We start from the raw sequence: 22,463 nt of genomic DNA, 5'->3' as shown, positions 1-22,463 counted from the left end.
TTCTCAAAACCCCCCTCCCCCAAAAAGAAAAGAAAAAGAAATAAAAACTACCACCAAATATGGAATGGAAATGGTCAGAAATCTGAAAACAAACAAACAAAAAAATCTTGTCTTTAAAATGGAAAGTATTAACAGCTAATCCACTGGAGTAGGGAAATCACACTTGTATTTTTTCAAATCTGACATAGTATCTCCCAATATTCCATCCCACTCCATGAAGGAAGGAAGAACCTAATGTAGCACACACTTTTTATTTTTTCTGAGATGGGTTTCACTATAGTTGAGGGTTGTTTTCAATTCACTCTGTAGCCCAGGATGGCCCTGAACTTGTGAATTTTCTGCCTCAGCCTCTTGAATGTGAGCTTCAAACTGTACTGTGTGTCACCATAGTTGGCCCACACACATTTTCTTTTTAACCTGAGGATTCTATTGCAAAATGTGTACTGTGAATATAAAATTGCCTTATGATGATTCTAAGCTAGGATCCATACTTAAAACATTATAAAGTCAGCAGTGCAATCCTTGTTTCCCGGGGACTCACATTTCCTTGACGAAAGTGGCTTCAGGGTTGGGAAAAATGTTGCCTTCATTCCTACCAAGAGCACTGCCTGGACAATAAAAGTTGATTCGCAAGTAAGTGTAATCTCCCTCCACAGACATACTTATGTTCTGTTCAAAGAAAGAGAGAAAAGTTAGGTTTGTTATTAGACTATAGAATGAAGTTCAGCGGCAGAGCGTTTATCTATAGTGCACACGGTCCTGATTCAATTCTCAGCTGCAGAAGAAAAAGTCTGCATTTTGGTGCTTGAGTCAAACCTATGAAACTGAACCAAAATCAAGACAGACACATTCAGCACTGTTTGTCACACGATCAAGTTGACTGACTCTCAAAAACAAACAAATAAATAATAACCTAATTATAAAATACGTTATGACAGGAACACATTTTTTTTTTTTTTTTTTTTGGTTTTTTCGAGACAGGGTTTCTCTGCGGCTTTGGAGCCTGTCCTGGATCTAGCTCTTGTAGACCAGGCTGGTCTCGAACTCACAGAGATCCGCCTGCCTCTGCCTCCCGAGTGCTGGGATTAAAGGCGTGCGCCACCACCGCCCGGCCACATTTTAAGGTTAAATAATGACTACAAATCCAGAGACACCAACTATAGGGGCTATAGGAGACGGCTCAGGTGGTAAAGTGCTTGCTGCAAAAACACGAGGACACAGGTTTGCACGCCCAGCACCCACACAAAACCCAAGTTTGGTATGCCTATCTATAATCCTAGGGCTAAAGGCAGGCAGAGACCTGGTGAATTTCCAGAGTTTGGTGGACAGTCAGTCACTTAAGCTAATTGTTCAGTCAGAGCTCAATGAAAGATTCTGTCTCAAAAAATGAGGTAGAGAGAGCCTGAGTTAAGACACTGGACACTGAGCTACGGCACGTGCACCTATACACCCCACACAAACATACCCAAACAAATTAAGAAACCAACTGGAAAATCATCTTTCTGGACTGACTTAATTTCCTACAAAGTGAAAACTAGAAGTGGGGGAACACCAAAAGCAGGAGACAAAGGAGGCAGGAAAGTAGCACAGTGGAATGTAGGATGGATGTTCAGAATGGGAGGAGAGTGGAGTAGAGATGATTAGAGGAAACAACGAGCACACCTGACCAGGGAGTACTAGTACCTTGATTGTGGCAATATGGAAGGGCGTGGCAATGCCAAACACAGGCATTATCACAGTCTCATATTTCTTATCGATATATATCTTCATTTCCCGAATATGTGGTTCCTTAGGCATCAGAGATGGGTTTTTGTAGGATACATTAGATTTGCGAGCTCTGGAGTGGGGTTAAAGAAACAAAACAAAAGGTAATTGAGAAACCTCTGTAGTTACGTATCTCTATACAACAGCCTCCTCCACGTGGACACCTACTTCTGAATCTGCTGCTCCCCCTTCTGCTCTGTCAGCCTCCTCTTGGCTTCCTCATTGAGCTGGGCTGCCAGTTCCTTCTGATGTGCTCTCCGCTTCTCTTCTGCAGTCATTTCATTCTAGGAAAGTGAGAATCAATTCACCGGAACATGTGCAGCACACGTAGGACAGTTTTTGTCAGTCTCCTAACGCCTCCATGGTTGGCCTGCACCTTCTATGCGGCCCTAGCAGGAATTAAACCAGGGATTCTCTCGTCTCAGCCTGCTGAGTGTTGGGATTACAGAGGTGCATTAGCATATCCTGCTCCATGGCCCATGTGGTAAACTTACCCGTGTTCTTTCTGTCAGTAATGCTGCCCTAGAACCTCTTCCCAGAAGGTCCTCTGCCTCATCTTTCTCTTCTTCCTCCTCTTCTTCATCCTCATTCTGTGGAACAAGGTATAATAAAAATACCATTTACTGCTTTTTAAAAAGCTGAGGCTGCTTAACTCTTCTACTACACTCAGATTCCTCTAACAACCATTTAGAGCTTTCTCACCTTAAGGAAAATCCCCACATTCTTTACTTTCTTTTTCACTGAAGTAAGAACAGTGGCTGGGCCATCCTAGAATACAGAAGAATTTAGACCTTTAATACTCGCTCTTAACTAAGTTGGGCAACATCAAGAACTTTCTAGATTCTTCTTTTGTTGTTGTTTTGTTTTTATTTTTTGAGACAGGGTTTCTCTGTAGCTTTGGAGCCTGTCCTGGAACTGGCTCTTGTAGACTAGGCTGGCCTCAAATTCAGAGATCTGTCTACCTCCACCTCCCAAGTACTGGGAGTAAAGGTGTGTGATATCACCAGCTGGCTAAACTTTCTAGATTCTAAAAGCTTTTTTTTTTTCTCCTCTGTAGCTTTGTAGCCGACCCTGGAACTCACTCTGTAGACCAGGCTGGTCTCGAACTCACAGAGATACGCCTGCCTCTGCCTCCCGAGTGCTGGGATTAAAGGTGTGCACCACCTTCGCATAGATGAGTCTAAAATCTTAGAACAACAAATAGTTCTTCCTCTCCCTGTTTCTCTTTAGGAACTACAATTTGAGCAATGCTGATTTGAAAACAGGTGGCTCAGCGGCTAAGAGTGCATACTGCTATAGCACAGGTTCCAGGCACACGTGCTAGGCAACTCCAGCTCCAGGGATCCAAGGCCACCGGCATCCATAGGCACTCATACACGTACACATACTTGGAAACAAAATCCATTTTGGGGTTGATGAGATGGCTAGCCACAGGAAGAGAACAATTATTAATGAGGAACCCATAAAAAAGCTGGGTAAGGCCAGGCAGTGGTGGGACACACCTTTAATTCCACCACTTGGGAGGAGTTCAAGGTCAGCCTGAGTCTGGTCCAGGACAGACTCTAAAGCTACAGACAAACCCTGTGTTGAAAAACCAACCCCCCAAAACAAACAAACATACTGGGTGCGGTCACACAGGTCGGTAACCCCAGCTCTGAGTGAGAGAGAAGGATTCCAGGGAGAATTGTTCTTACTAACCCAGCCACAAAACTTGCATTATATAGATTCAAGGAGAAAGAATGATAAGGACTCCCAATGCCCCCTTTCTGGTCTCTATGGTTACATGTGCACACACATGTATGCAAACATTCAGAGTCACATACACACATACAAGCAAACATGAAAAGAAGGCAAGTTTCAGTATTAGAATTAGTTCCTGATTTAAAACACCCATGTGTCTGGGCCAGAGTCTTTATTTCCAACCGTTCTGATAAGTCTAGGTAATGGACTTCCCCACATAGCAACCATTAACAAAGACCAGAAGTACTAGAGCCCACAACAGACGGAAAGTTTAAAGACAGCGCACCTCATCTACAAGCACTGTGTCACCAATGAACAGGGCATAGGTTTTCTCTTCTGGTTTCTTCCCTTCTTTGTTGGTCAGGTCTGAAAACCCCAGGTTAATGCTGAAAACCATTCCTAAAGTAACAAAATGGCTACAGTCAGTGGCCACAGAGGGTAAAGAAAAGGAAAATTTATACAGAAAAGGAATAACAGGGAATCACTCAAATTACCTTTCTTCAGCTTGTACTGATTTTTACTATTGATTACTAGAGAGCCTTCACGGAATTCAATTCCCATCCCAAATCTGAAAACAAACAAACAAACAAACAAACAAACAATATAAGCAGGTTAAAACATCAGTAAGATGGCCCAAATGTGGTTCCAACTTTTAGATAAAGCAGGCCAACAAGTGGAAGTGATCTACCCTTGATGCTCTATCAGTAAAGGAAGAAATTAACAAAGCAAAAAAAAAAAAAAAAAACACCAAAACCCAAAACAAACAAGCAAAATAAAACAACCCAAAAACCAAAAAGCCAACCAAAATCCCCCCCCCCCCCAAAAAAAAGAAGATAGTGTTAGGCCTCTAAATGTTATATAATTCCAGTATTAAAAAATAATTCCCAGGCCCAGTGAGATGGCTCATTTGGTAAGTGCACATCCACGGGAGAGAAAAGAACTGCTATGAGATTTGACCTCTGATCTCCACATGCACACCACAGGACACAAGACATAGTAAATGTAAAAAAAAAAAATTCAAAAGTTCCCTAATCACGTAACTGGTTCCCATGAGCTCTCTAACGTTTTACAAAGCATTTCTAGTAATCATTCACTGGTCAAATACAGTTTTTGACAAACACTGTATCAAGTTCAGAATAAATCCAGCAGGCCATCATTTAATTCATTTAATTACTCTCTCTCTCTGGAAACATTTGCCTGGAACACACAAACGCGCCCGCACAAAATACTGGTGACCAAAGGAAAGCAAATAAACAAACATACTGGTCAGACAACTGATGGCCCACGCCCGCAGGCCCAGTACTTGAGAAGTTTTGTGTAACTCAGGCTGGCAGGAGTTGGGAGGTCAGTGTGAGTTACTGTAGGAAACCCCATCTCATAACACAATAATCAAATACTCCCAAACATTAGAGAGATCAGTCTAAGAATACAGACTGACTGCTGGACATGAACACTGAGTCAAGAGACACAGCACACATTGCAACACACCCTAGGTTTTTCGTGATTTTGTTCAGTAGTTCTGGCTTCTGTTTCTTCACCACATCTATGACAGAGTTGTACACATCACATATCTTCACGCCTAGTGAGAGAGAAAAGAGACATTAAGTATCTTTTCAGTGGAAGACAACAAAACGACATCATGTAATCAAGTTATTTTTTACCTACTAAGTCCCTTAAAGTAGCGTTTTTCAAAGTGTGAAAGGAGGAGTATCCATGACAGGAATTAGGAATCTGAATTTTCAAAACAGAAAGCATATAATCATTTCTTTCTTTTGTGGTGCTGGGAACTGAAGCTGGTCTCTTTCGGCTATGCCAGGGATGAAATCCAGGCTCTGTACAATCTAGACAAGGGCTCTACCACTAAGCCACATCCTCAGTCCCTGAAAACTATTACTCAGAATCACAGATCCAGGGGGACCATGAAACAGCCAGGACCTCCAGACCATGCTTTCTTTGGAATCTTACCATGTCTTAATTCTTTTAGCAACTCCTCTTGAAGCTGGAGTAAAAAATTGTAATTTTCTTGAACTTCCTGAGTAGGGTCAACCATCAAGGTGCGAACAAGGTTGGAGCAGTAAGATTTGAAGCGAATGCCCATAGCGCACGTAATGGCCCCAAAATGCATATGATTTTTATCACTAGGGACCAAAGAAAGAAAGCATTTTATCAGCAAATCTGGCAGAGCAACACTGGCGTTCGACACCCACAATCACTGCTCATCCTGGATACACCCCACACTCCCAACAGAACAGACGTAAACTCCTTCCACTCCTAGACACACCACTTATAGTTATCAAGTAATGATTAAAGACCCAAACTTTAGGATAAAAATTCAGGGAGAGGGGCTGGAGAGATGGCTCAGAGGTTAAGAGCATTGCCTGCTCTTCCAAAGGTCCTGAGTTCAATTCCCAGCAACCACATGGTGGCTCACAACCATCTGTAATGAGGTCTGGTGCCCTCTTCTGGCCTGCAGACATACACACAGACAGAATATTGTATGCATAATAAATAAATAAATATTTAAAAAAAATTCAGGGAGAGATATTAACTGCAGTATAAAACGAAAGACAGAGCAAGTTATGGGCGTTGGGAAGTTACTTACATTCTGATCCTCCATGACCTTAAGTTATAATTTTTCTGTGTATGTTTGTGTTTGGTGGTGTTGGGGCTCAAATTTTAGGCCTTTCGACACCCTAAGTCAGTGCTCTACCCCAGCAGAGCCCTTTTCACAGTAGGTCTTAATATTAAACAAAGAAATTACCTGATGATATACCTACCGTTTTAATTTCTTTCAGTTTATTTTGCATTTTCTAGCACTGCCCACCAGGGACTCCCTGTAACTCTGGCTGGCCTTGGACTCGGAGGTCTACCTGCCTGCCTCTAGAGGCCTAGGATTAATGGCATTTTTCACCTTTGACTTTTCTAGTAATTTAAGGAGGCTGGCCAGGACGAGGGAGGCCCCTGACCCTTGGAGCTGGTACAGGTGTTTATGAGCTGTCTGATGTAGGTAATGGTATTTTAACTGTTGTCCTCATGGTAGAGCAGAGATATATGCTCTTAACCAATGAACTATCTCTCCCCCTTATCTAGCATTATTTAAGAATTTGGACAAAAATATTTATTATCAACTGCTAATGTAAGATGCAATGAAATACACATATACATGATAAGATTATATGTAAAGCAGATTAGTTATTCTGTCTCTTGCTTTTTGGAAAAGTCAAAAGAAAAAAAAAAAAAGCCACAGGTTAAAATGCCCTGGCTACTGTATTATGAAGTTTCCATTCTTACCTCACCACACTGAATTTGAGATTATAGTTGCCACCACTCTGAATGATGGGAGGGTAACACATTTCCACAGTAGAAGGGTCGGCCCCAGCTAGGTATTTTTTCTCTTCAATGGCCTTTTCCACAGACTCAGCCAGTTTGCTATGCCGAACTTTCTAGAGTATGCAGAGATACAGTAACACTCACTGGAGTGTAAGTAGAATGTGTCATCTGAAGGCACAGCATGCACATGTTGATATATTGATAAACAAAACAAGTGTGGAGCTTACATGGCATTCATAGCTTTCCAGGATTCTTCAGTAAAATAACAGCTTCAATGAGCCACAGTATGTGTTTACTTATTTTGAAGGAGGGAAAGCAGTTACCAATTTCAAAGGAAGTAAAACAAAAAACAAAAACCCTGAAAATGTGGTCCAAGCTGAGCAGAGACTCGGTACTACTTCATCACTACACTAAACACAGCCTCCCTCTTTCATTACCTCATCTGCATCCACTATTTCCATGACTCTTTCCTTGAAGAATTTGTTGAAGACCTCAGAGGTGATGCTGGCTGCTTTCTTCATCAGGTTGAGCTCACCATCCTCCTTCACAGCAATGGTGTATGCCACAACAGCACTGATGTCTACCTGCAGGCGAAGTGGTGAATCTCTAGCTGCTAGACACAATCCCCAGCAATGCATGCCTCAGAATGCTCAGTCTCTTCCTGAACGGAATGAACACTTACAACATCTCTCTTAGGACACATGCGCATTCTATGAGACATTAAAGCCAATGTACTACTGAACACATAAATTTATCTTTCTAGATTGGAGAAGGCAGAAAGGCAGGGAAAGATGACTCCAAAATAGTTTTTGAGTAAGAGATTCTTCTCAGCTATCTAATGAGTTACCTAATGTGGCCGCACCACTTCTGAATGCCTTATCTTCAAAATGAAAATTAAACAAGAATATGACTTAGCCAAAGGACATGAAAATCAGAACTGTGAAGAATGAACATGGGTCTTCTCAAATGAAAATCCTCCGCTGTGAGGGAAGCCCTTTCAATGTGCTCCTACCCGAAGAACCCTTACTTTGTCAAAGCCCTCCTTGTTGAGACAGTCACTCCAGCTCTTCATGAACTCTCCTGGGAACTTGTCTTTGCTGAACACTCCAATTTTCTTGCCATTCTTGCTTTCTTTAATGGCTTCAATCATTTTGTCAAAGCTGCTCTTATTACTTTCGTTCTATCAATGCCACAGGAAAGGAAATGTTAATTGAAGCATTAGACTTCTATTTTCTACCTGGCAACAAGCAGAGAGTAATAATCTAAGCCACAGAAAGGATGCGTTTTCTGAGCCCCACCCATTTCTTCGGAACAGATTATCACATGCCCAATGCTGACAGACATTTTTTTGGGGTATTTTGACAAGACTATTCTCTTTCTTTATAAAAAGACAGAAAACTCAAATACAGAAAATTCTGAGAAATGAGCACATCTAAGTTTTTTTTAAGGACTTTTAGGTTAAGAGCTCTAATTAGTTATTGCAATAGAAACAACATCCTCAGAAAGCGGTCAAGTTAGTACTACTCACCAAACTACAGCTCATTCCACTGCTGCCAAGCTAAGAGTTCCAGAGCTCCTTTCTTCCCATCCAACTGAAGACTCAGCACTGTGATTACAACTACAACTTTCTTACTTTTTGTTTGTTTTGAGAGACCTGCTTATCTCTGTGTCCCAAGTGTTGGGATTAAACACTCACCACGAATGGCCTTCTTTTCATGCATTTTAAAAGTCCCCAAGGCACTTGTGCTCAATGCTTAACATTCTATCCCACATTTTAAACAACATTTACTGGTCCTAACCTTCTCTCTGACGAGCAGTGTTATGGCAGGGGCTCCATTAGCATTCTCATTGCCTTTAGTATTGGCAATCTGTTTCAAAAATTCCACTTTTTTTTTGCTGGCCATGAAGATGATTTTGTCCTCACAGAAGACCATGATTGTATCAGTTAGTTCATAACCAAAGAGCCATGTCTATGGAAAAAAAACAACAATGACAAAAGCATTATAAACATATTTTTGGATAAACTAACATATCTGGGTTAACTTTAAAATCTGGGATGGAGTAGCTTTGATGTAGATACAAATAAAAGAATCTGGATTAGGTGTTGAATAGTAAGTGCTGAATGGTGTGTACGTGAGATATAGGATTCCATCTGCTCTTATATGCACAAAATATTTCACAGTTAAGAACATAAAATCACCAGGAGGCAGAGGCAGGCGGATCTGTGTGAGTTTGAGGCCAGCCTGGTCTACAGTGAGTTTCAGGACAGCTAGGACTACACAGAAAAACCCTGTCTCAAAAAATGAAAAACCCAAACAAAAAAAGTTTACTGTAAAAAACATCAAATTATTTGGACAATTTTGTGTTTCATTTATTTTTCCCTGGCAATGAAGGGTGTCTAGGGCCTTAGGAAAGCTTATGCTGTGGGAGCTACCTGACACTGCTCAGAACAGAAACACACAGCGTAAGCGATAGCACGCTTCCATTTCATCTTCTTGGAGACTGCAGCTAAGTACAACTATTCATGTCTTCATTCTGAAGAAATTCAGGCCGAACACACAGCAAAACTATTCCTGACCCTTTCTGCCATGGTACGGCTGGCTACTGAATTATATCTCAGCCAATAAAGAAATAACCACATCTATTGTCAGACGTCAAGTAAGTAATTTTAAAAAAATATTTATTTATTTATTATGTATACAAGATTCTGTCAGCATGTATGCCTGCAGGCCAGAAGAGGGCACCAGACCTCATTACAGATGGTTGTGAGCCAACATGTGGTTGCTGGGAATTGAACTTGGGACCTTTGGAAGAGCAAGCAATGCTCTTAACCTCTGAGCCATCTCTCCAGCCAAAATAAGTCATTTTAAAACAAGAAGGTTGCTAGTTTTCCTTTCTCTGTATTTCTGCTTAGAGTAAAGAATGACCACTAGCAGCTACTTCATATCAAGAGCAAAGTGGAACAGTAGGAAGCTGGAAACAGCCTGAGCGCCTGAAAATTGTATAAAGAAAAATACTTTGTTTAACCCGCTCTTACATGCAATTAAATACAGTTCATCTACACACTCCTTCTTTCCTTAGATTCTACTCAGCGCTAAAGACAACGGCAATGTATGTGGCAAGGAAGACATTCCACCGAGAGCCTCAACACAAACGACGGGACTAAATGACCTGAAGTACTGATGTACTGGAGATCAAGTCCAGAGCCTCTTGAATATCAAGCACATCTTTTACTACTGAGCTACGCACTAGACCCAGGAACTGAACACTGTAAGCCTCTTACCTGTAAGGCAGTTGACTTGGCATACACAATTTCTTCATCCACCCCCACTGATACAACAATGGCATCAATACTGGCATATTCGTCTTCTCCTTTCTGAAAAGAGAGGATAATTTCTTTTACTGCTTTGAAACACCAGAAATTTGTTATTTGACTAGGCTAGCTAGGAGTCGAGATCTGTGCTCCAACGCTAAAGTTAAAGGCATGTGTGTCTCTGGTGACCTTCTTATGTAGGTGCTGAGGGTATGATGTCAGGTCCTCATACCTGCAGAAAAATTGCTACCTTCCCAGAACCTTATTACTTTTCACACACTAGTAACAGAAATACAGATTTCAGTATCTGCCTCAGGTACAAAGTTCCTAATAGCAGGAAATCTGACGTGCACGCCTGCTTGACAACTATCAATCACCTCTTTTAGAGACTCAGCTTTGAGATACACTCACATACAACTAAAGCCACTCATTTTTGGTTCAGTGCCGTCCTAATGTACTCAGATACGGAAACATCACCACCATCAAACTTCAGACACCTTCATCTCCTCCAAAAGGAATCTTTTACTTCTCTCTGCTTCCTCTCCAACTTTTGGGAACACTGTTTCTTATGATCTGCCTACTCTGGACACACCATACAGCACTACTGTTAGTACGTAGTGTTTCTGTGTGACTTCTTCCACTTAACATGCTTTCATTATCAATATTTCACTGTGTGCATGGGCACATGTGGAAGCCAGAGGTTAAGATGTTGTGTCTTCCTCAACTTCTTGCAACCTTAGTTTACTTAAAGACATGACCTCACTCTGTAGCCAGTGAACTGGTCTCAAACTTACAGATATCCTTCTACTTCTGTCCAACAAGTGTGCAAACTTCTTCTTTGAGTCACGGTCTCAGGCTAGTTGGCCATGAGCTCCATGGAGGTCTGTCAAACTCTGGGGACACGGACACACACACACACACACACTGATGTACATGGAGGTCTGTCTAACTCTGGGTACACACACACACACACTGATGCACAAGGAGGTCTGTCTAATTCTGGGTACACACACACACTGATGAACATGGAGGTCTGTCTAACTCTGGGTACACACACACACTGATGTACATGGAGGTCTGTCTAACTCCAGGTACACACACACACACTGATGCACTGGCTTTTACCTAGGTGCTAAGACTTGAACTTAGGTCTCATGCTTGCACAGATAATACTTAATTGACAGCCAAATCATTTCATTATGTGGATATATTTCAGTTTATTAACCCAACCAGCAGCTGCTTTCACATTTGGCTAATTCTTGCTTTAAAATTTGTAATTTTGTGTGTTTTAAGTGTGGCTTGGAGTAAATATGGAATGAATGTGGAACTGGCACAACCTTTAACTCAGGGCCTGAACTCAGATCTCCAGGCTTGTGCAGCAGGTGCCATCCTGTCATGTTTCCAGTTTTGAGCTATTATGACTCATGCTACATAACCATTTGTGTACAAGGTTTTCTTTGCATATAGCTATCTTGTGCAAATGTTTAGGAGAGAAATTGTTTGGGCATATGGTAACTCTACCAAACAGCTTTCCAGTAACTGTACTATTTTATTTTCTTTACTAGACTGTCTAAGAATTCTCTCCTTCTAGTACATGGGCCCTGGGGATAGATCTCACGCTGTCAGGCTTGGCAGCGAGCACCTTTACTGAGCCTCCTCTGTGGCCCAATTAGTATCTTACTGCTGTTGATTTGATTTTTCCCTGGTAGCTAGTAATGTGTATTTTGTAACTATTTAGATTGTTTGCATGCATGCATGCATACAATGTGTATGCCCATAAATTGTCCTCTGGCCTCCACGCATGTACACCAACCACCCTTGACCCCACATACAAGTAAAAATTTAAAAGTTTTCTCGTTTAATTTTGGTCCTTACATTTAGATGTGATTTACTCTGAAATGTTTTTGAGTGTGTGTTGATGACTGAATAAATTTCTGTACATAAAACAGGTGTGACCAAGTACCCATGCAAGGCAGGAAAAAGGGGTATCAGATCCCCTGCACTGAAGCTGAAGGCTTTTGTGAGCTGTTATGTTGTGTTAGGAAGTGAACCCAGGTCTTCTGCAAGAGAAGCCAGTTCTTAACCATGGAACCATCTTTCCATCCCCTACTCTGAAATAATCTTTGCTGGAGACATCCAATTCAACTCTCTGGACGTATATATTTGTTCAGTGTGGGAAAGACTCTTCCTTGCTGAACTGTGTCCAGAATCACACTGTGCTGTACAGCTTTGTAGTTTGACACTGAGATGCAGGAGCCTTCTGACTGCTAACCACTCTTGGAATGTTCCACAGCTACTAAACAATGGCAACTATGGCTTTCCCCATAGGGCTTCTAACATTTCTTCTTTTTTTATATCTTCCTAAAACAGAAACAGGTATTCCCTCTGTGTTTGGTACCGGTTATCCACCCTTCCTCTGTCCTCATCCCTCTGCCCTTCTGAACCACAAGTTAGCACTATTCATTATTCAGGTGGACCTTTAGTCAAACAATTATGTGGTAGAATTTAATTATTTTCTTTTAAAATAACATTTAGATCTCCCGGAGCTAGCTAGGTAGTTGTAAGCTGCCTGATGTGGGTGCTGGAAACCAAACTCCAGCTTTCTGAGCCACCACTCGAGCCTGTTTTCTTCTACAGACACACATTGCATGCTGTGTAGCTAGACTTGAACTTCCCACCTTCCCACCTCTAGAACCGAGTATGACTATGGTGTGCACTGCCCTACCTGGCTCATTCTGTGCTTGAGTAATAATAGTCTACTGTGTTTATGTGCCATATTGTTCTTACACATTCATTCCTGGACAGACAAGTAGGTTAACTGCATATTTTGGGGCTGTGAACAGTAATACAACAAACAAAGAAACAAACAAGGTATCTCTCTGATATACAGCTTTAATTTACTTTGCTAAATACTGAGAGGAAGGATAACAATATCGTATGGCAGATCTTTGGTATCATTCTGCATAATAGCCACATTAATTTACATTCCCACCCAACAGTATCTGAGGTTTCCCTTTCCTCCCATTGTTGCTGGCATGTTGATTTTTGATAATAGCATCGTAACTGGAACAGGGATTCAATGTGCATTTTCCTGATGACTAATAAACTGTTAAGATCTAACAAAACCACACATGCTAAGTTTTATTAAAAACTCATTGGAAAAATTTTATTAAGTCTTAGAATCTCTAACAAGCTTTATCAGATAGGATATTAGTACTAGTGATTTATTTTCTTTTGAGACAAGGTTTCACTATGTAACTAAAATTAGCCTTGAATTCATGCTCTTTCTACCTCAGCACCCTGAATAATTTCTTTCAGCAACTCCAAGAAATGGGTGTTAAGTTGCTGCTGTATAGTCTATATTTAGAGAAATAGTATGTGTACTAGACAAACACTGAGATCAGACTACTGTTGGCTTTTAAACCATAAACCCACTTAATTTTAACCTAAACTTTCTGAACTCTACAGTCTTTATCTTCTGAAGTGTTGTCCTGAGAATCACAAGAGTTAATGTTATTGTAATAATGTGTAGCTCCCAGGAATCATTTTATCAATATTTATCTCTCTTTAAGACTAAAATGGCTCTTACCAAAACTCTCATTGCAAACTAGGATGGTAACTTACTGTTATCATGAATATACATATATATATATATATATATGTATATATATATATATATATATCAGCACAAAATAAATACAGTGTATCTAGTTCTGAAAACCTATACAGCTCAAAAGGAAATGGTATGACTTCAAATAGTCAAACTCAGAGTAAAAGCTACAGTTTCCAGTTTTCTTTTACTCTTGGTCACATTAAGAATGTATATGCTTGAGCTGGTCCCTAACACTTGCTACCATTTGTTAAAACAGTGGCACTTACATTATTTTTATTTTTGACATGTAACATACTTTGCGCTTATACTGGTACATACTATCATTTAAAAATAATGTAAAGAGTGTAATAAGTTTTTCAAAAGAACAACAGCAAATGAGCAAGCAGAGCTCAGCTACACCTGTACAAACAAGCCCTCCACTGGGAAGAAACTGGTAAGGGGTCTCATAGAAATCCAGGAAATACTAAGTACCAAAGAAAGGGGGGATCCAGGAAACACTAAGTACCACAGAAGGGGGAATCCAGGAAATACTAAGTACCACAGAAGAGGGTGGGGTCTGTACACAAGAGCAGGGCTGACATTTGCTGGTTCTCTATGGAATAAACATAGCCAATCCCCTCTTTCCAGATGAGAGGCCCTGTTCATACAGTACCTTAATGCCTTATTGTGAATATGGAGACTCTATTTTTTTTTTCCTTAAAACAAGGTCCCACTATGTAGCCTCCATTCTCAGCTTCCCAAGTGCTGGATTATAGGTATGGACGAACATACTTAGCTTTCATTTTGGTTTCTTAGATCGCCAAAACTTGAGAGATATCATATAGGTATGCCTATAGACATATTCATCATATAGGAAGCAACCAAGACAGGGCTGAAAAATCTTTCATTAAAGAATCCATAAGAGAAAAAAAAAATAAAGCAGGGGTACAACGGATGAGAAACAAGCACTAGGTGATATCACTATTATATGAACAGCACAGTATGCTCTCCCCAAGCTGGGCAGTACATAGATGGCACAAGGCAAACATTGAACATACTCTTGCTACGATTAAGAAGCATAGTGGGGCCAGGCAGGGGTGGTGCACGCCTTTAATCCCAGCACTTGGGAGGCAGAGGCAGAGGCAGAGGCAGGCGGATCTCTGTGAGTGTGAGGCCAGTCTGGTCTACAGAGTGAGTTCCAGGATGGGCTCCAAAGCTTCTGAGAAACCCTGCCTCGGAAAACCGAAAAGAAGTGTGGCAATGCTGGAGAGAGATGATTAGGAGTAGTGGTTGCTTTTCCAGAAGACAAGGTTCAATTCCCAGCATTTACAATTTACAACTGTCTGTAACTCTAGTTCTGGGGAAACCAATGCTCTTTTCTGGTCTCCTCAGGCACCAAGTATGCACATGGTACACAGACATACATGCAGGTGAAACACCCACACACATAAAGAAAGGCATACAAACACAATGTTTTACAATGAGTTTTTTCCCCTTCTCTTCTAGGCAGGATCTCATGTAGCTCACGGTGGCCTCAAACTTTCCTATGTAACCAAGGATGATTTTTAATCCTAATCCTGCTTCCACTTCCCAAGACCTGTGATCACAGGTATGGGACACCATGCTTCCGAGATCATCCCCCGCCCCCTGAGGCAGGGAGATTATCCCTTGGAATTTGACTTGCAGCTGGTTGAGAGCTTTCATGTGGGTGCTGGGAATCTAACCTGGGTCCTATGGAAGAGCAGTCAGTACTACTGAGCTGTCTCTCCAGGCCCCAGTGAGTGTTTGAAAGTAAGTACACTAGCTGGGTGGGGTAGTGCATGCCTATATAACCCCAGCACTCTGGGAGACAGAGGCAGGAGGATGGTTATGAGTTCCAGGAGTCCCCTGCCCCAACCCTGAGACACCAAAACAATGCTAAAAACAGTGCAACAAACACACAACCAGTAACATCACTAACTATCCAGAGTCTTCTATTAAACAATATTGCACACACTACACTTCACAAGACTGTGTACATACGGATTTATTTACGTCTTTTGAGAGACAGGGTTTCCCTCTCTGCAGCCCCTGGCTGTTTCTGTAGGTGAGGTTGGCCTTGAACTCAGAGACCCAGCACCTGCCTGAATGCAGAGATTAAGGGCCACATAGCGTATGTTCTATTACCACAAACATGTAAAACCATGAAAGCGACTATAGGACAGAGTGGCGGACTGTAAGCTCCACTCTGAATGGCACTGCCCTGCAGTCTGAGTACAGTGGCGTGTAGCAAACACATGAGCTATGAATAAGGGCAGAGCTGCTAAAGATCAACAGCACAAGTCAGAGCAACGCACTGAAAGACGACAAATAAGACAGATAAAAAGTAAAATTAAAAAATTTGCCAGTTTTAATCCAAATGGTATAAAATTACTGGGCAGGGATGTCAAGCAATAAAGCAGTAACTGCAGAGGGAACTCAAGTTTCAGTATCACAGGACATGGATTTGACATTAAATAAAAGAACCCATAAATCAATGTAAAGGAAAGGGGATCTATTCTAACACACACTATTATGAAATTTCAAAAGGAGTACCAGGTTTTCTCCAAAAGTAATACTGAAAGCTTGAAGAGCGACAAAATGGTACCCTCAAAATTCTGAGTAGAAAATTATTTTCAACCTTTAAAGAAACAAAACAAACAAAAAAAGGGAAAGATCACTATGCAGTCCTTGCTGGCCTGCAACTCATTGAGATCTACCTGCATCTGCCTCTATTTAATGCTGAGATTAAAGGTGATCCACCTTCTAAATTATTCTTCTATGGACAGATCTGCTTCCCGTCTAATATATTTAAATAATAAACCAAATACTCTTACCAACAATGTCATGCTTGCCTCTGATCTTCCCAACATAAACCATCACACTCCCACTTCAGTGGTCACCAAACATTTTGCACAACAATGAGTTTTTTGAAACTGGCAATTTGAGCACTTTGGATCATTTTTTTCAGGCCCTGACTAGCTGTAAGGCTCTCAGCTGGGATTGGTGGACCAGCTCAACAGTGGTAAAGGACCCAAGTACGGCCAATCTAGGATAGCTTTGAGTAAGCTACAGTTGCGCCCCAAGGCAAAGTCTCTATTGAAATTTTAATTCTCTATTTTCTGTGGATATGTGTGGTACACGTGCCACAGTGCACATGTGGATGTCAGAAAACAATTCATGGAGTTGCTTCTCCATGTGTGGCTGCTGGGGACTGAGCTTGGGTTGTCAGGCTTGCACAGTTAGTGCCTCATTAAGCTGTCTCACTGGTCCCATAATTATATTGTGCATAGGGGGTAATGTGTGCAATGGTACATTTGTAGAGATCAGAGAACATCTTTTCAGAGTTTGTTCTCTCCTTCCATGGTCAGATCTGAGGATCGAATTCATGTTGTCAGTTTTATTCAGTGAATGCTTTAACCCAATGAGCCATTCTATTGGCCCAATGAATTTTTTAATTAACCCAAAGTGGGTTGGAGAGACGGCTCAACAAATAAGAGCAATGGCAGCTCTTCCAGAGAACAGAGTCCAATTCCCAGGAGCTATCTATCTGATGGCTCACACCCATTTGTACTCCACTTTCAGAAGCTCTGATCCTCTTTCCTGTCTTCTTTGGGTACCAGGAACTATCTGATGGCTCACAACCATTTGCACTTCACTTTCAGAAGCTCCGACCCTCTCTCCTATCCTCTGTGGGTACCAGGCATACAAGTGGTACAAAATACACACGACAGACACATACACTCATTAATACACACGACAGACATATATACTCATAATACACACGACAGACACATACACTCATAAAATCTTAAAAAAAAAAAATCCAAAAGAAAGATAAACGCTAAAGTTTGAATCACGAATTACCCCCCCACCCAAATTCCCATGCCAAAGGCCTGATTTCCTTCCCACGACACTCTGCGAGGCGGATCTAGTGGAAGGCAGTTAGGTAAGGGGTGCCCTTGAAGGAGATGTTGTAACCTTGATCCCTCCTCTCATTTTCAGGACTGTGAGATGAGACGCCTCTATGGTTGTATTGCACACTTATTTGTCACAATGCCAAAAGAAAAGGGACCAAATAACAACAGATTAGAACCTCTAAAAACAGGAGCCCCCAAATGAGCCTTTCCTCATTTTAAGTTTTCTCAGCTTGCTTTTTTTTAAAAAAGAGTGGTAGAAAGCTATCTACCACAAAAAATAACACATTTTAAAGATATGAAAAGACTTGATAAATTTACATTCTACATACCCATCTTTAAAAACGTTTGGATAAAATATTCTCAAAACAAAAACAAAAACCAGGGGTTGGGGGGGAGGGGGCTGGAGAGATGGCTTGGTGATTGTTGCACTTTCTGTGCCAAAATTACTCACAAGAACAGATGAACATCCCTAAGATCGTTAGACTTTCTGTAAGAAATGTAGCAAGTACCAGCCCCACAAAGTGATACAGTACAAGAAGGCAAGGGTTCTCCTTAAGCCCAGAGAAAGTGGCCTGATGACAGGGAATGGAGTGGCCATGGTGGGCAGACTAAGCATATTTTCCACAAAAAGGCCAAAACTACAAAGATTGTGCTGAGATTTGAGAGTACCGAGCCCAACTGTAGATCTAAGGGAATGTTGGCTAGTGAGAGATGCAAGCATTCTGAACTGGGAGGAGACAAGAAAAGCCAAGCGGTCCACTTCTAAGCTATCTTGTTATGAAGACAACAAAATCATAAGCTTTTATTTACCCCTCCCACCAAAAAACAAAAACAAAAACAAAACAAAACAAAAAAAAAACACTTGCTGCTTTTGCAGTGGACCCAGGTTTGGTTCCTAGAACCCACATGGTAGCTTACAATTGTCTGCAACTCTAGTCCAGGACATCTGACGTCTCTTTCTGGCCACCAAGAGGACTGCATCATACTGTGGGCACATCCAGACAGACATACATGTATGCAAAACACCCATAAACACAAACATCACGACAGAACAAAAACTAATGAAGGAGTAGTGGTAGCAGAGCACCGTGACATCCTAGGATTCCCAGAACCCTAGAGGGTGAGGTACATGGATCTCTGAGACAGGGTTTCTCTGTGTAGCCCTAGATGTCCTGAAACTCATTCTGTTGGCCTTGAACTCAGAGATCCACTTGTCTCTGCCTCCCAAGTGCCGGGATTAATTTGTGCCATCACCTCCCGGCTGATTTATTGTTTTCTTATCCTGCCAGGCCACAGACACAAAAAACAAATATGAAAAAAATGGAGACAAAATAACTCAGTGCTTTGCTAAAAGTAATACAAGAACTCTCTACATCCCACTCTCCTGAAAAAAAAAAAATCTTCTCAAACCATGAAAACAGCTGACTACTCTCAGAGAAAATCCAGAATAAGAAAAAGACAGCCCTAATGAAATCTCAGCAAAAGCCAGAAAGCAGCACAGACAATCTGATACTACGGCAAACCATCCGTTCTGCAGTAGACTTTCTTTCTTTCGGGGTCACAGCTGCCCATCACCTCAGCACAACGGCTGGCAAGTAACTACATACATGAACAAAGGCTACAATTCTGGAACTTTATGTAATTCTTTAAGAAAAAATACAGGTGGGCAGAGCTAAAGTTCATTCATAGGATGTTCTGATAAAGATAATTCTCAAATTATTAGTAGGTGCTTGAACAGTAACCCTCATTCCTCAAAACAGCTACAAATCCAGGAAGGATTTTTGTTCCCCTCTCCTCCATGAGTAGTATAGATCACATTAATGGTTAAAAACAATCACAAAGAATAGGCTTAAAATCTTTGAATAGGTACCCAATAAACAGAAAAGCCACAGGACAAGCCTGTAGCCCAATTCATGACCTATCATTACCATCTGATACTTCCTAAAGCAAAAACAAGACAGGTACTGCAAATATATTTTATTCTTAGCAGCTCTAATGTTGAAAATAGAAGAGGTAAGACTGGATTAGATTCAAATGTCTTAAGAATTATGAGAAATGGGCTGGTGAGATTGCTCAGTAGATAAAGATGCTTGCTATGCAAGCCTACCAAACTGAGATGGATTCCCAGAACCCAAATAAAGGTGGATAAAGAGAAACAATTCTACAGTTATCCTCTGACCTCTAACTACATGTAAGCAGTGGCACCCATACCTGTACACTTTTTTTTTTAAATAATAAAAGAGTAGTAAGGTCTAGACATTATGAAGGTCTCCTGTTTGTTTAATTAAAAAACATCATGGTGTTGAGGGTCCAACTTAGGACCCCACACATTAGGCAAGCATTCTCTGCCATTCAACTATACCCTAATCTTTGATCTCAGAATCAGCCTTCTATATCCATGAGTTCAATTGTAGATTTAACTTACTTCGGATTAAAAGTATCTGAGAGAAAAAAAGAATCATACATGCTTTTTTTGAACATCAGTTCAAAAGATTATTCTCTGGACAAATGCCATATTCACATCACCGACATTGTAGCAGGTACTCTGATGACTTTGTGCATAAACCGTATGTAAATAATTCACCACTTAAAGACTTATGCTCCATGCTTGTGATGACTTTCAGATGAAGGCTTAATGTGTTAGGCATTTCAATTAAAAAATGTGAGATGCTGTACTTGAGTTAGGACATGATACAAAAAGTATAATTAAGAAACATGTTATTTATAACAGACTTAAAATGAAATACCTTGATGAACTCTAAGACTACAGAATCCACCAATAGTGTATTTTCCCCCCAGGGGCTGGGGAGGCGCTCAGTGGTTAAGAGCATTGGTTGCTCTTCCAAAGGACCAGAGTTCACATGGACCCACACAATAGCAAATAACCCTCTGTAACTTCAGGTCCAGGGCATCGACGCCCTCTTCTGACCTTTTCAGGCAATGCATGCACGGGGTGCAAAACACCCATATGCATAAAAAACAAACTTAAAAAAGTGTATTATCTCAGGGTTGATGGTGGAAACAAGAACTTCTGATTATCCGCGTAGCATACCAGGACGCAATGACCATTAGAAAATATCAGAGAACACGGGTAGGGAAGACAGCTGAATGGTGTTAGCTATAAAGTGCGAAGTGGTAGGATTAATTTTCAGTACCAAAAAAACCCCTTTTTGATTAAATATAATTTTGCAGAAGAGAGAATTTTTTTTTTTAGTATGGCTTTTAGTAATGAGACAGAATCTGTTTTACTTTCAGTATGCAACGCATCTTGCTTAAAAGATAGACAAGCATTTTTTTTCAGATGAGAGGCAGGTAACAACCAACTTCAGTAGATGATAAATTTTATGTACTTGGCGACTAGCTGACTGCTAAGCACAGGCTGGCCTGAAACTGGTGATTTTCCTGCTTCAGCCTCCAAAATCCTGGAATTATGGGCATAAGATTAGACTGTAGAGATCAATCAGGAAGATAGCAGACAACGCTAAAACCGGAGTTGATATTTTATCAGGGCATTTTCAGGTTCTTTTTATCGGTTGTATTTTTCCTCACTCAAGAGGTTCAGAGCCCAGACCTATGTTAGACCGTTCAGATAGCACCACAGCAGGCAATCAATAAAACATTTGCTAAGTTAACAAGTTACTAACAAAAAAATAAGTTCTTAATTATGAGCGATTATAGAACAGGAAAACTGCCCCATCTTTGATGAAGCCCTGGAACTTCCACGGCCCTTTCTTGAACACGTGCCCCGGGTATGCTGCCGACATGGGAACCAGGTCTGAGGCATCCCACCCGTTTTATTCTTGGTTCCCGGCGCGGGTCTGTTACCCACGCCGGGCCTAACGTGAAGCAGCGGAGCGCGGGAGCACTGTTTCTCAACTCCAGCGGAGGCCCGCAGGCGGGGAACGCCAAAAGCTCCAGACACCCCCTCCTTCCCGCAGGCGGTAATTCTGGCGGGACCCGGGCGGGCTGGAGCGCGGCGGAAGGGAAAAGGGCGCCGGGAAGCGGGCTATTATGGGATGTGGGGTTCCCGGGGACGCCGGGCTCCTTACCCGCCAGTTACTGTACAGTCTCTTAACTCGCCGGTAGTACGCGTCTTTGTCCAGAGTCACAGCCATAGCCCTGGACGCCGCTTCCCGTCGGGCTCCGAGAATCACGCGAGGTCCCAGCTCCGCCACCCGCGCTCGGCCCGGAATCCCGCACTCTCGGTGACCCGGAAGTACCGACCGCACGGTACCCCCTTCCGCTTCCGGGTCCCGATAGCGTCTCCTCGCTCTGTGGGGCGGAAGGGGAGCGGAGAGAAAGCCGCGAAAGTGGACGAGTCAACGGGACGCAGGGCGCGGAGCCGGCTCGCGGGACCTGCAGCGCCTCCCGCCGCCGAGGCCGCCGTCACGTGATCCGACCCGAGCGCCGGGCGGAGGCGGGAGGGGAGCAGAAAGAGCGGGACCCGCGTGCGACCGGGCAGCTTCCTTTAATAAGATCGACTGGTAGAATGGAAGGAAACAAATGGACTGAGGGGCTCCGAACTCCAGGCTTTGCCAGTCCCCTGGAGACCCGAGTTATGACAAGTACCCTTTCTGTCAGCCTGTACCTTTGCTGTATCGCATAAAAAGCAACACCATTTTCTGGCTTTCCCCAAGCATGGTTTCAGTTACTCAAAAAAAAAAAAAAAAAAAAAAAAGTGATTCTAGAAATTCATCCTTGTCTATAAACAATGGAGCCCAACTCAAAACATTTACCTCCTTACCTTGGCTCATTTCCCTAGCTTTAACAAGCCGATAATCCACGA

At 41.9% G+C, this 22,463-nt stretch overlaps 1 protein-coding gene across 1 annotated transcript in view; it reads right to left on the bottom strand.

Moving 5' to 3' along the window:
- The window catches only part of Supt16h (SPT16 homolog, facilitates chromatin remodeling subunit), a 33,950-nt gene extending 12,045 nt beyond the window's left edge, over positions 1-21,905 (bottom strand). Inside the window, exons 1-15 of the mRNA XM_038310365.1 lie at positions 21,727-21,905; positions 10,118-10,210; positions 8,634-8,804; positions 7,862-8,014; positions 7,272-7,418; positions 6,796-6,947; positions 5,470-5,642; positions 4,993-5,083; positions 3,999-4,072; positions 3,791-3,903; positions 2,467-2,532; positions 2,259-2,354; positions 1,933-2,048; positions 1,684-1,837; positions 542-669 (exon numbers count right to left, since the gene is read on the bottom strand). Coding sequence (XP_038166293.1) covers positions 542-669; positions 1,684-1,837; positions 1,933-2,048; positions 2,259-2,354; positions 2,467-2,532; positions 3,791-3,903; positions 3,999-4,072; positions 4,993-5,083; positions 5,470-5,642; positions 6,796-6,947; positions 7,272-7,418; positions 7,862-8,014; positions 8,634-8,804; positions 10,118-10,210; positions 21,727-21,792 — 1,793 coding nt within the window. The 5' untranslated portion in view covers positions 21,793-21,905. The remainder of the gene's footprint in view (positions 1-541; positions 670-1,683; positions 1,838-1,932; positions 2,049-2,258; positions 2,355-2,466; positions 2,533-3,790; positions 3,904-3,998; positions 4,073-4,992; positions 5,084-5,469; positions 5,643-6,795; positions 6,948-7,271; positions 7,419-7,861; positions 8,015-8,633; positions 8,805-10,117; positions 10,211-21,726) is intronic.
- Between the last annotated feature and the right edge of the window lie 558 nt (positions 21,906-22,463).

Source organism: Arvicola amphibius, chromosome 13 (assembly GCF_903992535.2).
Source record: "Arvicola amphibius chromosome 13, mArvAmp1.2, whole genome shotgun sequence".
NCBI classification, from domain to species: Eukaryota; Metazoa; Chordata; class Mammalia; order Rodentia; family Cricetidae; genus Arvicola; species Arvicola amphibius.
The sequence above is the reverse complement of the archived record's forward strand: the minus strand, read 5'-3'. Positions and strand labels throughout refer to the sequence as shown.